At 40.7% G+C, this 16,955-nt stretch overlaps 1 protein-coding gene across 3 annotated transcripts in view; it reads left to right on the forward strand.

The window, feature by feature from the left end:
* AKAP13 (A kinase (PRKA) anchor protein 13) overlaps positions 1–16,955 on the forward strand; it is a 360,775-nt gene that overhangs the window by 187,726 nt on the left and 156,094 nt on the right. For all 3 annotated transcript variants that reach the window (XM_011960761.1, XM_011960763.1, XM_011960762.1), the window contains exons 7-8: positions 2,370–5,547; positions 9,446–9,567. In XM_011960761.1, the coding sequence (XP_011816151.1) occupies positions 2,370–5,547; positions 9,446–9,567 (3,300 nt within the window). The remainder of the gene's footprint in view (positions 1–2,369; positions 5,548–9,445; positions 9,568–16,955) is intronic.

Below are 16,955 nucleotides of genomic sequence, written 5' to 3' on the forward strand. Positions count from 1 at the left end.
TGTTGCCAAAGAACAAGAACCAAATTTAATCAGGAGTATTTTTATAACTATTTTAGTGAGCGATGGTATGTACCATTTGAATATAGTATTACTATATTTAAATCAATAGTTGCATGATACAAAGATCACTAAAAAAAGGAAAAGATTTTATAATCCACTCAAGTCTTCAAGATAAAGTTGTTGCCAGACATAAAAACATTACAGACTACCTGTTAGCATTTATTACGAATAGTATAAACGTCATACGTGTACATCTGTCTTGGCCATAACATCTGAAAGGCTATGTTTAGGTAATTTTTCCACCCAGTTTATTTCAGAGCTGATTTGATTTGGAAACCACTTGACAATAATTTCATTTAAGGTCAGCTCAATGCCAGAGGCTTCTTTGGGAGCATGCATTATTTGAGACCAGCAAGCCAAGAAATTCCGTAAGATTATGTGATGCTCCCATTTTTGTGTTTTAGAATTGTGTTTGTTCCAGAGCAGGTGACATTTCATTTTTGTCTGAGTGGACTTCTAGGCAATCAGATTTTTCCTTAGAGCTCTTTTTACTAGGTGAATGGTAGTCCACTTGAAAATACAGTTTTGCAGGTACCAAAGCTGCCTGCCAAGATATGGGAATGGTTGGCAGGCAAATACGAGAAATTAAAACTGTGGGAACATACATGTGTTACTTTCTTCAGGCAACACTACTGTTTCTCCAGATTCTGTTTTATAATGTTTACTGTTTATTAAATTTAATGACTTCATTTCCTGAATTTTAGGACACTGTCGTACTCTCAGCAGGATTGGAAATAAGCCAATTTTGAATACTCTTAAGGAACCTAACACAGAAGCTTTTAGTGAAAGTCCATTTTACTTGTACACTCTAATAGAAAGACTTTAACAAGCATGACACATTTTATACTTGTACGTATAAACTTTTACAATAGGCTCAGCAGGTAGATAGGAATGGTCTGATGATGGAATCCTGTAAATGCCCAATATATTCACTGAATGAGTAGATGAATGAGAGGATGGATGGCAGTAGATATGCGTATTATTGCAGTAGATCAAGTAATGAGTGGCAAGCAAACCAGATGTTTGGAAAAATAGATTTTAGGGGTTGAGAAAATAGTATTTTTGTAAGAATTTTTGAAATTTTGATATGAAGGTAAATTCACTAAAGATCACCTGTATTTGTTTTTCTCCGTTTTTCCTAAACCTTGTTGCATGCACATGGGATTTTTGCATGTTTATAAACTTAGATTAATAATTTTTTTCTAATTGCAATATGGTCCTCGTAGTTAATAATGGGTGGTATTTCTTCCATCAGTTTTATGAACCATGATTTTCTTAGTCATTCCCATGCTGTTGGTTGTATCTGTTTATATTTTTAAAATACTTTAAAGTTGCAAAATCCATTTTTGAGATTACATATAGTATCTATAACATACTCTGACAGTGTATAGGTATATGTTCTTATTTATTTTATATTTAGTATGTTCTGGTTTTATCAAAAGGTAAAAGAATATCTGCCATGCCACTGTTCCTGAAATTATGACCCCATAACTCAATGGTTAAGTTAGATTGGTTGGAACATATTTTGGGGATTAAAGGACTCTGAACTCCTCAGTAAATATTGACGGCACAGGAGCATTGGCTGCACCTTATAATAGAAAAGAGCTAGGATTTGTTTTTATTTGTATATATGAGGCAGGGCGGAAATAGGCTCTGCCCCACTGAAGACGATGAAAATTACAGGTGGGACACAGTGACTCACGCCCTATAATCCCAGCACTTTGGGAGGCCAAGGTAGGAGGATCCTGTAGGCTCAGGAGTTGGAGAACAGCCTGGGCAACATAATGAGACACCGTCTCTACAAAAAATAAAACAATTAGCCAAGTGCAATGGTGCACACCTGTAGTCCTAGCTACTCAAGAGGCTGAGGCACAGGGTCGCTTGAGTCCAGGAGTTCAAGGCTACAGTAAACTATGATCACACCACTGCACTCCAGCCTGGTCTCAGAATGAGGGATCCCACCTTAATGTTAGCAACTGATTTGAAGATATTCACTGAGCTTTTTAAAAATAAGGTTTTTGAGACTCAATTTTAATCTGCTTCCTAAAATAAGTTCAATATTTAGAAAATAGATATTTCATGTATCCTAATCCATTTTGAACATCCCAGTGTATAGGCAGATATAAGAGGAAAGTAATATCAGAAATAAGAGGAAAGTTATTTGTATTATTTTAGATTAGCTTATCATGTGACCTTTTAGAAGGGCCAGAATGGAAGTCAGTTCTGTACAACAGGATTTTTGCTCAGAGGTGTCAGTGACATCTTCTCCTACGAGCAGTTTTTTAAAAGTGTATTTCATTTCCTCCTAGAAAACAAACCTCAAGCAGATGGACAATCTTGTGCCCTTAATAGTGATGGCACAGGATCCTTCCAGTGCCCCAGAGACAGATGGCCAGTTTCTTCCCTGTGCACCAGAGCCCACGGACCCTCAGCGACTTTCTTCTTCTGAAGAGATCGAGAGCACTCAGTGCTGCCCAGGGAGCCCTATTGCACAGACTGAAAGTCCCTGTGATTTGTCAAGCATAGTTGAGGAGGAGAATACAGACCATTCCTGTAGGAAGAAAAATAAAGGTGTGGAAAGAAAAGGGGAAGAGGTGGAGCCAGCACCTATTGTGGACTCTGGAACTGTATCTGATCAAGACAGCTGCCTTCAGAGGTTGCCTGATTATGGAGTAAAGGGCACGGAAGGCGTTTCGTCCTGTGGAAACAGAAGTGAAGAAACTGGAACAAAATCTTCTAGAATGCCCACAGACCAGGACTCCCTGAGCAGTGGAGATGCTGTGCTGCAGAGAGACTTGGTCATGGAGCCAGGCACAGCCCAGTATTCCTCTGGAGGTGAACTGGGAGGCATTTCAACAACAAATGTCAGTACCCCAGAGACTGCAGGGGAAATGGAACATGGGCTCATGAATCCAGATGCCACTGTTCAAAAGAATGTGCTTGAAGTAGGGGAAAGTACAAAGGAAAGATTTGAGAACTCTAATATTGGCACAGCTGGAGCCTCTGAAGTACACGTCATAAGTAAGCCTGTGGATAAAGTTAGTGTTCCAAACTGTGCCCCTGCCGCCAGTTCCCTGGATGGTGACAAACCTGCTGAGTCTTCACTTGCATTTAGTAATGAAGAAACCTCCATTGAAAAAACAACAGAAACAGAAACTTCACAAAGTCGTGAGGAGAGTGCTGATGCTCCAGTAGGTCAGAGTTCTGTGGTGATTCCAGCTGCTACAAAAGACAAGATTTCAGATAGATTAGAACCTTATACTCTCTTAGCAGCAGTCATAGGTGAGGCAATGTCGCCCTCAGATTTAGCCCTTCTTGGGCTAGAAGAAGATGTAATGCCACACCAGAATTCAGAAACAAATTCATCTCATGCTCAAAGCCAAAAGGGCAAATCCTCACCCATTTGTTCTGCAACTGGAGACGATAAACTTTGTGCAGACTCTGCATGTCAACAGAACACAGTGACTTCTAGTGGCGACTTGGTTGCAAAACGATGTGATAACATAGTTAGCCAGCCCGAAAGCACCACACCAAGGCAACCCAGCTCACAAGATCCACCCAATGCCACCCACTGTGAAGACCCACAGGCTAATACAGTCACCTCTGACCCTGTAAGGGATACCCGGGAACGTGTGGATTTTTGTCCTTTCAAAGTGGTGGATAACAAAGGCCAACGAAAAGATGTGAAACTAGATAAACCTTTAACAAATATGCTTGAGGTGGTTTCACATCCACATCCAGTTGTCCCTAAAATGGAGAAAGAACTGGTGCCAGACCAGGCAGTAATATCAGACAGTACTTTCTCTCTGGCAAACAATCCAGGCAGTGAATCAGTAACCAAGGATGACGCACTTTCTTTTGTCCCCTCCCAGAAAGAAAAGGGAACAGCAACTCCTGAACTACATACGGCTACAGATTGTAGAGATGGCCCAGACGGAGATTCGAATGAGCCTAATACACAGCCACTAGAAGATAGGGCAGCAGATCTGTCCACATCCTCCACTGCTGCAGAGCTTCAGCGTGGGATGGGGAATACCAGTCTCACAGGACTTGGTGGAGAGCGTGAGGGTCCCGCCCCTCCAGCAATCCCAGAAGCTCTGAATGTCAAGGGAGACACTGACTCTTCCCTGCAAAGTATGGGTAAGGCCACTTTGGCTTTAGATTCAGTTTTGACAGAAGAGGGAAAACTTCTGGTGGTTTCAGAAAGCTCTGCAACTCAGGAACAAGATAAGGATATAGCAGTGACCTGTTCCTCCATTAAGGAAAATGCTCTTTCTTCAGGAATGTTGCAGGAAGAGCAGAGAACACCACCTCCCGGACAAGAGACTCTACAATTTCATGAAAAATCGGTCTCAGCTGATGGTGCCAAGGACAAAGCACTTCAGCTAAGTAATTCACCGGGTGCACCCTCTGCCTGTCTTAAGGCAGAAACTGAACATAACAAGGAAGTGGCACCACAAGTCTCACTGCTGACTCAAGGTGGGGCTACCCAGAGCCTGGTGCCACCAGGAGCAAGTCTGGCCACAGACTCAAGGCAGGAAGCCTTGGGTGCAGAGCACAACAGCTCCGCTTTGTTGCCATGTCTGTTGCCAGATGGGTCTGATGGGTCTGAGGCTCTTAATTGCAGTCAACTTTCTCCTCTGGATGTTGGAGTGAAGAACACCCAATCCCAGGGAAAAACTAGTGCCTGTAAGGTGAGTGGAAATGTGACGGTGGATGTTACGCGGGTTAATGCTCTACAAGGGATGGCTATTCCCAGAAGAAAGAATGTATCACACAACACCCAAGACATCCTGATTCCAGACGTCTTGTTGAACCAAGAGAAGAATGTCATCCTGGGTTTGCCAGTAGCTTTACAGGACAAAGCTGTGACTGACCCACAGGGAGCTGGAACCCCAGAGATGGTACCTCTTGATTGGGAGAAAGGGAAGCTGGAGGGAGCAGACCACAGCTGTACCATGGGCGATGCTGAGGAACCCCAAATAGACACTGAAGCACATCCTGTCCTACTGCAGCCTGCTGCCAAGGAGCTCCCCACAGACATGGGGCTCTCATCCCATGATGATGAGGCCCCAGCTGGCGCGAGGGAAGTCATGCAAGCCTCGCCCTCAGGCGGGGAAAGGAGCACTCCCTCTCTACCTTGCATGGTCTCTGCCCAGGCCACACCTCTGCCTAAGGGAGCAGACCTGATAGAGGAGGCTGCCAGCCGTATAGTGGATGCTGTCATCGAACAAGTCAAGGCCACTGGAGCACTGCTTACTGAGGGGGAGGCCTGTCACATGTCACTGTCCAGCCCTAAGTTGAGTCCTCTCACTGAAGGGCTAGAGAATGCTTTTACAGAAAAAGTGAGTACTTTCCCACCTGGGGAGAGCCTGCCAATGGGCGGTACTCCTGAGGAAGCCACAGGGAGCCTTGCAGGATGTTTTGCTGAAAGGGAGGAGCCAGAGAAGATTATTTTACCTGTCCAAGGGCCTGAGCCAGCAGCAGGTAAGCAAAACATAATACAAAATTAACAGTCTGAGAAGCAGATTCCCTTAAGAGTTACTGTGGTGTCCTGGTAAAAATATAGGCATCTTTGTTTTTTTGAGGTCTTGCATTCATTGGGTGGGTAGTCAAGTTAATAGTCACCACCATCAGGAGAGGCACGTCATCTCAGGGTTGCACAGATTTTGTTTCCTGTGTTGTAGACTTAACTGCTTGGTTGCTTAAGCTTATAAACACTCTTGTCTGTCATTCTGGAGTGGTTGCAACTTTGCAAACCTGGAAAACAGTGCCTAGATCACAGGTATTCTAAAATGATGAAGGAATTTAGCAGATGTTTTTATTCACATGGCTTAATCCTTTTCTCTGGTATCATAGAAAACAGTGCCAAAAAGCTGTGTTCTATTTACAAGCCTGAAACTCCCTTCCTCCCGTCATCCTAGTCTGTATTCTGAGCAAATTTAGAGTCAGAGTGGTTTCATGAACAGCTGTAAGTATTGTTCTAACCTGACATCTCAACACCCTGAATGGTGGTATTAGGTCATTGGTTTTTTTGTGCGCTTTTATTTTATTATTATTTTTTTTTGAGGTAGGGGTGTTGTTGACAGGGAACTCCTTCCTTTTCCTGCTTGGGGAACGGACCTCTAGTTCCATTGCCTGTTGCTTTTGGGCAGCAGTCTGGGAATTCAAGACCCTGCACAGTGCAGGGGATAGGATGCAGGATTTCCGCCCAAGCCCAGTCTGCTGAGCTGCTGTCACAGGGCAGACCTTGTGTCTGCTTTATCTTGGTGAAGCAGCTGCACTGAGCAGATTGCTCACACAGCAGCCTGTTCCATCTGTGGGTAACCATGTTCCCAGACAGCAAAGAGAAACCGCTATTGCTCGGTGGAAATAAACTATCTGAATAAAACTTCTTATCGGGGGTTGAGGCTGAAGCTGAAACGGGAGTCGGACACGATCTTGACTCCTGAAGTCTTTAAAGGTCAGTTTGATGCACACTTTTATACCACCACCTGTTACCAGCTGTAGACGGAAGACCTATCTCCATGCTTGCCCCTAGGCTTTTGTAGGTAAGAAGTAGCCTGTTTTGTCTTTATTGTTTATTTTTGCTGTTCTTTTCAGTTTTTGAAAATCCCTTTACATGTATGTATTAAGAGTGTGGGGGAGGGTTATGGAGAGAAATGAATCAGTGGAGCAAAAGAAGTTGCTTTGGAAGAAGCGCAATTTAAATACAGTGATCATTTTCCCTAGTAAAGGGCTTTTAGCCATTTATAATCTTTTCCCTCCCTAGTTGAGGGATTTAAGGAATCCCAGGTAGAATTTTTGATGACTTTAGCTTTTTAGTTTTATTAATGTTTTGGATTATTAGTGATAGATATTTGTTGACTGTTGTCTCAGGATTTAAATGAGAAGGTCTCTACTTTTTTTAAAAAAAGCCACAACAAGTCTATTTTGGGGGCCCTGGCAGGTTGGCATTTCAGAAGAATGGGAGTGGCTGTAAGCTGATGCCTGGCGATGTTCTTTTCATTTGGGTGCTGCGTCCTTGGCCACATGGGCTAGAATTATTTCTCTTTCTGGCTCAGTGGTCAGAATTTAACTCAAGCAAGTGTGAACTCTGTGGGGATTGTGTCTGTAGTATCCTATGAGAAAAAGTAAAAACCAGGGAGAATTTCAGACTTTGATTTTTATTAGCACTTATAGTAAAGTTGGTAAGAAATGATGGATGTTTAGGATGTTGAGGTTTTGAGAAGGGAGAAAAAATGTATGACCTTTCAGCGGTATATATGGGCTTGGGGTTGGTAAATTTTGTGTAGGTGAGTTACTTGTCCTGTTACCAAAAGGAGTCATACTCATGGTCTCAAACTACAGAGGAACTCAGTACTCATGGTCTCAGACTACAGAGAAAGTAGCCAGTCATGAAGAAATTGGTGCTTTCTTCAGAAAATGGCCAGGATTGGGAAAATCCCTGGTCACATTGCTTTAGAGAAAAAGCACCTGAGTGTGATCTCAGAGCCAAAGGGTATTTTCTAGCAAGTTTACATTCTACTCATAGATTAATCATACTGTTTTATGAGTGAGAAGACATAGGTTTAACTGCTGATTTGGAAGGGGCCAGTTTGAAAGAAGGGTATGTGGCCCTTGACCTACCAGAAGCATTGCCCACAGTGCTTAGGAAATCAGTGGTGCATGACTGAGCCACGCCAATCCTGCAGAGGCTGCTGACACCCCTCAAGTGTCAGTAATCACTGTTTAATAGTGTGACTGGTTGCTGTGCCAAGATGCATCTTTTCAAAGTTGATAGGTATAGGAAAGGAAGAAGGTACCAAAAATCACATCCCCAGAGGAAAGCAACCCTCCTTCCCCCCAGAAATTACTCTGACTCACTTAGAGATGTTTTGATCAAGGGATAGTTCTGAGGGGATTGCTTAGATTTTAACTTTAATAACATTTTATGAAATTTAACACAGATTTTGGTTCTTTGGGCAAGGAAACTGGTTTACCTATTTTTAAACTGCTGGTAAGATTATATAATTATTGGCTGGGCACCATGGCTCACACCTGTAATCCCAGCACTTTGGGAGGCTGAGACGGGTGGATCACAAGGTCAGGAGATCGAGACCATCCTGGCTAACACGGTGAAACCCCGTCTCTACTAAAAAATACAAAAAACTAGCCGGGCGCCTGTAGTCCCAGCTACTCAGGAGGCTGAGGCAGGAGAATGGCGTGAACCCGGGAGGTGGAACTTGCAGTGAGCTGAGATGACACAACTGCACTCCAGCCTGGGCGACAGAGCGAGACTCCATCCCCCAAAAAAAAAAAGATTATATAATTATAAGGGCAAAGAAAGAAGAAAAGAGGTTCATCCATAGAAATGTAACTGTTACACATTTAAGGTAGACTTTCATACATGTCATGTGCTCCTAGAATAAAAATATAATTTATTCTTCGGTGAAAGAAACTTCTATGATCTTTAGTGTGGGGAGCATTTTTCTAGCCAGAGTAGAGGCATCACTAGGTTAATAACCACAGATACATTTCCATATGAAATCGAGATGACAGTTCCATTTGCATTTGGATTATTAAGGTGAATTTTAACTGTTCAATCATCAGTCCCCTTTAAAGAAGTGTCAGAAGCCTAAATTTGCCTCAGGCATCATTTATCACTTCCTTCCTGTATTTGCTTGACCATGTGGTGGTCAAGTAACAAAAACCACCACTGTTTTTGGTCTGTTGAGCGTGGCCAGCAAGAGGACAACTACGTAATTCTCGAGAAAACAGGCACAGAAATGTTTCTCTTAAGAAAGGGATAGCTTAGTCTGTGATTAGGTTTCAGTTTTGGAAGAAATAAGGATTAAAAACAAGAAGTAACTGCTGAGTAGTTCATTCTTACTGGTTACAGTGATGGGTGGGTCAGAGTGTGTTGTATGTTAGTGAAAGTCAGACTTGTCCCAGAGGCTTTGTCTCATTCTCAGTGGCTTTTTCCTTTTTGTTTTATACAAATCCTTCTTGCTTTTTTGATGATGGCCAAGATGGACTACCTAGCTTCAGCTATTAATCTGTTCCCCCTGAAGCTTATGAATTTAGTTTTCCGTATGCAAGTTGGTGCTACACTCAGATTTGTCATAAAAAGTTAATAGTGAAATGGATGTTCAGAAGACATTGAATTGGATCCTCACTTAGTTCTAAGCCCCTACAAAGGCTAGGGAAACCAATAACCATGTGATAAAAGAATAGCTCAGCATAGGGTCAGAAATGACACTAGCCGCTGACAGCAAAAGAATAGTTTTCCGTTATAGCACAAAAGCAAAAACAAAACGCATGAAACCTGGAGCATGTTGTATAAATAGTAAGGCACAGGAATCAGTTTTTAAAAATGTACTCTGTAACCTCCCTGCCCTTTCAGAAATGCCAGACGTGAAAGCTGAAGATGAAGTGGATTTTAGAGCAAGTTCAGTTTCTGAAGAAGTGGCCGTAGGGAGCATAGCTGCTACACTGAAGATGAAGCAAGGCCCAATGACCCAGGCGGTAAGTGGCATCAGTAAGTCTATACAAGCACAAAATGTATTTATCCTGTTCTACTATGTCTTATTTATGGCTTTGTCTTTTATTTGAAGGTAAGTGGGCAAAATAGTGTTTTCCCCCTTCTCTCTTGTGCTGTTATATAAATGTGTATATGTTGCTGCAGTTAAGCTTTCATAAATGGTGTATACCATGCAGCGAAGTTTTGGAATGGGCTGTTACGTGTTTTCTTGCAGATTATGCTGGAAAACATTTTCCCCATGAGCACAAGACTTTAAAATTTGTCAGTAAGCTTAAATTGTCACAAAATCGGAGTTACCACAAAAGGGGATCTATAAACCTTTTCTTTATTTCTTTCCTTTTCTTTCTTTTTTCTTTTTCTTTTTTTTTTTTTGAGATGGAGTTTTGTTCTTGTCACCCAGGCTGGAGTGCAGTGGCACAGTTTCAGCTCACTGCAACCTCTGCCTCCTGGGTGAAAGCGATTCTCCTGCCTTCACCTCCTGAGTAGCTAAAATTACAGGCGTGTACCACCATGACCGACTAATTTTTGTACTGTTTGTGGAGATGGGGTTTTGCCATATTGGCCAGGCCATTTTCCAACTGGCCTCAAGTGATCCACCCGCCTCAGCCTGCCAAAGTGCTGGGATTACAGGTGTGAGTCACGGCGCCTGTCCTATAAACCCTTCTTAAACCTGACTCTTCTTTCTTTATATAAAAACTGATAGCCAAAATGAGATTTTTACTTTATAGCTCAATAGTAACTGTCTAAATTATGAAGTATATCGTTTTCAGCAATGAAAAAAAAATGTTCAGTAGGCCAGACGCAGTGGCTCACACATGTAATCCCAGCACTTTGGGAGGCCGAGGCGGGTGGATTACCTGAGGTCGGGAGTTCAAGACCAGCCTGACCAACATAGTGAAACCCCATTTCTACTAAAATTACAAAAAAATTAGCTGGGCGCGTGGTTCCCAGCTACTTGGAAGGCTGAGGCATGAGAATCGTTTGAACCTGGGAGGCAGAGGTTGCAGTGAGCCAAGATCGTGCCATAGCATTCTAGCCTGGGCAACAGAGCAAGACTCCGCCTCAAAAAAAACAAGAAAAAAAAGGTTCAATCAATATGGGTTTTTTTTTTTCAGAATAGCTTTTTTCAGGATATGATTCACATACCATAAAATCCACCCAATCAGATAAAGTGCATAGGTCACTGGTTTTAAATAGATTTACAGAGTTCTGCAACCATCACCACTGAGGCTCTAATTTCAGAACATTGTCACTCCAAAAAGAAACCCCAGACCCATTAGTAGTGTGCCTCTCCATCACTCTTCCCTCCCCCAGCTCATTCATCTACATTTGCTGTCTATGAATCCATAGAGAGATTTGCTGTGAGAGTGTGAAAGTGGCTATAGATAGTACGTAAATTGCCCATTCCAGAACTTCATATAAATGGTATAATACAGTATGTGATCTTTTGTGACTGGCTTCTTTCACTTAGCATAATATTTTCAAGTTTCATCCATGTTGTGGCATTGATCAGTATTTCATTTCTTTTTATTGTCAAACACTGTTCCGTTGTATAGATATACCACATTTTTGTGTGTGTGTATTTGGATTGTTTCCACTTTCTGGCTACTGTGAATAACGCTGTTATGTACATTTGTGTACAAAATTATGTGGATATATGTTTTTATACACCTCGTGGAGTTGCTGGGTCATGTGGTAATTTCCATTCATTTGGTTTTAAAAATATTTTTCTTCAAAGTCTTGAGATTATTTTTCTTTGTTTAAAGCTATTAACTTTATTTTATTTTATTTTTTATTTTTTAATTTTTTTTTTTTGAGCTGAAGTCTCACTCTGTCACCCAGGCTGGAGTACAGTGGCAGGATCTTGGCTCATTGCAACCTCTACCGCCTGGGTTGAAGCAATTCTCCTGTCTTAGCCTCCCAAGTAGCTGGGTTTACAGGGACTCGTCACCATGCCCGGCTAATTTTTTGTGTTTTTAGTAGAGGTAGGGTTTCGCTGTGTTGGCCAGGCTGGTCTCAAACTTGTTATTTCAAGTGATCCACCCACCTTGGCCTCCCAAAGTGCTGAAAGTACAGGCGTGAGCCACTGCACCCAGCCGACTGTTAACTTTTAAAACAAACTTGTTGAGAGAAACAGTGCCCTATACTTGTGCCCTTGTTGTATTGGAGTACTGTGGTACGAAGGTACTGACTGTTCAAACCCGCCCTTATTACACATAACAGTCATGACTAATGCCTGGGTGGCTACTTGTAAAGCAGGCATTATTCAGACAAATGTTGCTTTTAACCCTGTGAGAAGAAAAGAGAACACATCCTGCATGGGTAGATGTGTCTTTGTTTCCAGAATCCCCTTAGAAAAGGAAGGAAAAAACTCACATCCTTGAATTCAAATACCTCTGTTTCTTAGTACTCCATTTTAATATTGCAGTGATTCAAGTCATTGAATCCAGACTGGTACTTGGCTCTAGACCCTTTGCTTTCTGATGAGGGTTATCTGTATTCTAATGGTATCTTGTCTACTATAACGAAGAAAACAAAACATGACTTAAAGAAAAGTCCCTTTCCTCTTCTCCTTTTTCTCTAGTTTTAAGAGTTGAGAGAGTGAATATTCCTTTGGTTGGTCAGCATACCTCATTTTACAGATAAAAGAATAGACCCCTGGAGAGTCACATGACTAGCTCGAGGGCAAAGGCCACTGGAAGAGTTTGAGGTTTAATTTCTAATCTAGGACTTATACAACAGGGCAATTCCTCCTTGACTTAAGAAACCTGGGCTCTGATTGGTAAGGATGCTATAAGAAGCCTGAGAACCATGTAATTTGTCTCCAGCTGGGAGATATCAATACCTTATGCTTTGTGTTTGCTTCCACCGTGTAGAGTTGGGGAAAGCATATGTCAGTGGGATTTTCAGTTCTTGAGGATTTGCAGGCCTAAATTTGGAAAGTTTTTGTGTTCACAGCATTCTTATAATGATGTGAAATCTGACTACTTAACTATTCTCTATGGTGCTCTGACAAACTTCCCTTATTTGCTTGTGAATTGAAGGGATAAAACAGACACACACTTTAATTTTTCCCATTTAACTCTTCACATTACTATATTCATCATACAGGTTTTCACTGGATAGGGAAAGAGAGCAGAGGTCTGCAAACATTTTGTAAAGGACAGACTTTTGTAAATGCTTTGTGGGACATATGATCTCTGTCAAAACTAGTAAGCTTTGCTGTGAGTGTGAAAGCAGCCATAGATAGTATGTAAACACAGGAGTGTCACTGTGCTTCAATACAACTTTATTATGGACACTGAAATTTGAATATCGTGATGGTCATGTGTCATGAAATATTATTGTTTTGAATTATGTTTCCAGAAATTAAAAAAATATAAAAATCTCAGCCAGGCACGGCAGCTCATGCCTGTAATTCTACCACTTTGGGAGGCTGAGGCGGATGGATCACTTGAGGTCAGGAGTTCGAGACCAGCCTGGCTAACATGGTGAAACCCTGTGTCTACTAAAAAAAAAGCAAAAATTAGACAGAAATCACTTGACCCGGGAGGTTGCAGTGAGCCCAGATGGCACCACTGCACTCCAACCTGGGCAACAGAGTAACACTGTCTTGAAAAAAAAAAAAAAAAGCCAAGTTTTTTTCAAGGACTGTAAAAAAGAGTTAACTGGCAATAGCGTGTGAGCTCCTGCCTAATAAATACTTGTGCCCTGGTAGAAGAAAAGAAAAAAGAAGCAAGCAAATTTCTTTTCTTAAATTGTTTTGTGGTGAAACTTCTGGTTTTTAAACTACAGGTTGGGAGTGGGATCAAGTTCTGTCTTTCCTGAATAGCTTTTTGACAGCCTCTCTAGAGCTCAGTTTCCTTGTCTCTAATCATTCTCTATCTTTAACCTTCTAGAGTCTGTTTTCATGCTGAAAAGGGTTAGAGTCTGTGATTATATTTGAGGGAGGAGTGGCATTTGTGTAATATTTAACCTGATCTTTCTGCCACATACCCTATCTATGTGCGTGCCTTGGCAGTAGGCCAGTCGTTGCTTCATTGAATCATCCTCCCCAAATGTAAAACAGAACAAATTCCTATATCTTATGCTTTGCTACCGGCTTGAAAACCAGTACTATGGTAAATTTATGGCTGTTTTCTAGTAAATTTAAAGAATCCATTTAAATTCTTGTGGAAGTCTTGTTTTGTAACCTTCTCTAAACGTGTAATGATCAGAGCATAAGAACCTCTGTTGAGTAGCACTACCAAGGATTTAAAGAAAAAAGCTACAGTTGAGTTCTTGTTTTCTTTAGTCCATTAGTCTGATATCTGTCATACAAACTGAGGGGTGATTTTTCATTCCTTAACCTGTTTGACACATGTATTGTAAATAAATCCTTACTTTAAAGGTCCAGTGCTGAAAATCATAGTTTGTGAAGGAATTAGTATCCGTATTCGTTTACTTGTATTCTGAGAGAAAACACATGTGTGTGTTAAATGCTGCAGATTTCTTGATAGTCTTTACTGATATTTCTTTATTGGGTTGAAAATGTTCATAATTTTTGAGGCAAAGTTATTACTTTACACATAATGTGGTTTATTCTCATTAATCATTTTATCATTTTATTATAATTGTGGTTTGTTACTGAGTATTGCCAAAGTTGTAATGCCCATTGCAATTTAATATTCAACATTACCTCCCCTTACATGCTTTACTGGTTTCAAGGTATTCAGATTACCTTTTGTTGTGGTCTTTTTTTCCTTAGTGAGTTAATATATATCAAGTACTTAGATCAGAGCCTAGCACAAAACAAGTACAGCTTAGCATTATTATTACTTTAGTAACTTCAGATTATAATATGCTATTCATTTATTTTGGTAACTAGTAGACTATGGTGGTTCAGACTCAGTTACTGCTTCTTGAACACATGTTATAAAAGCTTCAGGAGTAGTTTCATACTTTAATTTAGAATTGAAAGACATGGGACTTGTTTTACTTCTGAGACCCTTACAATTTGAAAGAACCTTAAAGATTTTCTGAAGTTCAGCACCTTTTCTTTATAAGAGAAGAAATGGATTCAGGATAGTTAAATGACTTGCCTTGTTTCACAGCTAGTTAACTTCCAGCTGGACTAGAACCCAATTTCTATGCTAATAATTTTTCCATTATACTATTTCCTGAAGAATCATCTGAGGGTACGCTTGGGAAGTCCCATCCACTTGGTTTAGGATGGGTTTTTGTGTTTTAAACAAGCATCCCTGAATGATAACTTACGCATACTAAAATTCTAAAACCATTGCGTTATACTTTCATGCATTTGGTAATAGTTGGAGAAATTCCTTTAGCCATTTTAAGATGTAAGCTGATACACTTTAAGTCTTGTGTTCTTACTATAATCGGTTTGGCTGCAACTAAATACCACTAAGATGATGTTTCTCCAAAGTGCTTGCTTTTGGTGCAGAGATTAGGAAAATTTTTTAGACCTGCCTTTTATTTCCTAAAGAATGATATGATACTGTGCCAGATGCTGGAGGGAAGCAGGAGATGACATCGAATATTTAAGTTCAGAAAAGAAGGCCTTCTGACACCATTCGCCTTCATAGTATGCCACCGTACTGCAAACGAGTATCATATGTTGTAGGGATCTTTTCTCTTCAAGATATGGCCAAGTTCATTAGGAAGGACCTTCCCTCCCTGGGGTATCTGTTCACTGAGGTATCTCAATAATAGTTCCTTTTCTGAATGCTCTTTGCATACACTTATTAGCCACATGGAACAGTTAATTCTACAAACCAGTGTGTATTGTCAGGGTTTCTATGGTCATAGGAGTCAAACACTCAAGAACAACTGTAAAATCCCATGTGTTGAGTATTAGGTTACTGGGAAAATCTACTCTTTGTTTAACATACCTTCCTCAATCAAGAAAACATTTAAAATCAGAACCATTTTCTTTTCTTTTTTTTTGCAATTATACAGCCAAACATCAAATTAACTGAATTTCCATTCTTAGTTATTTTTACAACAGTATTCATGTTTGTTTCTTCAGGATTGTAGTAAGGGCATTGTTGATCTTGGAATATTGCCTGTTAATATCTTCCTGAATTCTGTCCTTTTATTATATTTAATGGAACACTCTGTTTTCTTTCTGTTGTCTAAAGGGGGCGAACTTGTATTTCCATCCCTAGTCTAGGAATTTGGTTAAAAGCTTTTGTTTTGTGTGACTGTTCACAGCCTTCATGCTCAGCTGCCGTAGGAAAATATGGCAACCTCTAGGCTGTTTGGTAACTAACCCAACAACTTACAATGCTGATATTCAAAATGGCTTATACATCCCACCCTGTTATTTAATAGTTGTCAGTTTTTAAAAACATCCTTTAAAAATGTTTCTGATATCATATTCACATAGATAGTTTTGTGGTGTGTGTGTCACCTAGGGAAAGGCAAATTGGCCACTTTCTGAGTTGCCAGAAAATCTTTATCTGCATACATTTGGCATTTAAGAGAGGCAGGCTCTCCCTGAATTATCCCATTTAGGTCCAAAGCTAGAGGAAACTTAATTCTCAGTTTTTTTCATGTAAATTTTTTGGAGACTCTGTATCTTCTCTGAAATGGAGAATTTCCAGGAAATTATCAGTGGCTCCTAATACAAATTTTTAATACAATTGTGGAAAAGAAGTACCTCAAAGAACCCCAGACCATAAAGTCACAAGTGGCAAAACTATAAACTTAGTGTAAAACTACCCATAGATAATATATGTAAAGGTATAATTTAATGATCTAGTTGTATATTTTTAAGTGACCTTAAGCAAGTTATTTAATTTCTCTGATCTGTGTTTTCTCCTTTGTATAATGGTTAATCTCTAGTTTATTCCAGCTCTTAATTTTTGACCAGTGTATGATTCTGAAATGATTAGAATAATTTAAAAAATATTGTAATCCCAGCACTTCGGGAGGCCGAGGCAGGTGGATCACACAAGGCCAGGAGTTCAAGACCAGCCTGGCCTACATGGCAAAACCCCATCTCTACTAAAAATACAAAAAAATTAGCAGGGCATGGTGGCATGCACCTGTAATCCCAGCTACCTGGGAGGCTGAGGCATGAGAATTGCTTGAACCTGGGAGGTGGAGGTTGCAGTGAGCCAAGATTGCACCACTACCCTCCAACCTGGGAGACAGAATGAGACTGTATCTCAAACAAACAAACAAACAAACAAAACTGAGGCTATCTTACATTTAGACCAAAAGGACAATCATGAGGGATTTTTTTTTTTTTTAAGTTTGAGACAGGGTCTTGCTATGTTGCAGGTCTTGAACTCCTGGGCACAAGTGATCCTCCTGCCTTGGCCTCCCAAGGTGCAGGATTGCAGGTGTGAGCCACCACGCAGGATTT

Source organism: Colobus angolensis, unplaced genomic scaffold (genome assembly GCF_000951035.1).
Source record: "Colobus angolensis palliatus isolate OR3802 unplaced genomic scaffold, Cang.pa_1.0 Scaffold522, whole genome shotgun sequence".
Lineage (NCBI taxonomy): Eukaryota > Metazoa > Chordata > Mammalia > Primates > Cercopithecidae > Colobus > Colobus angolensis.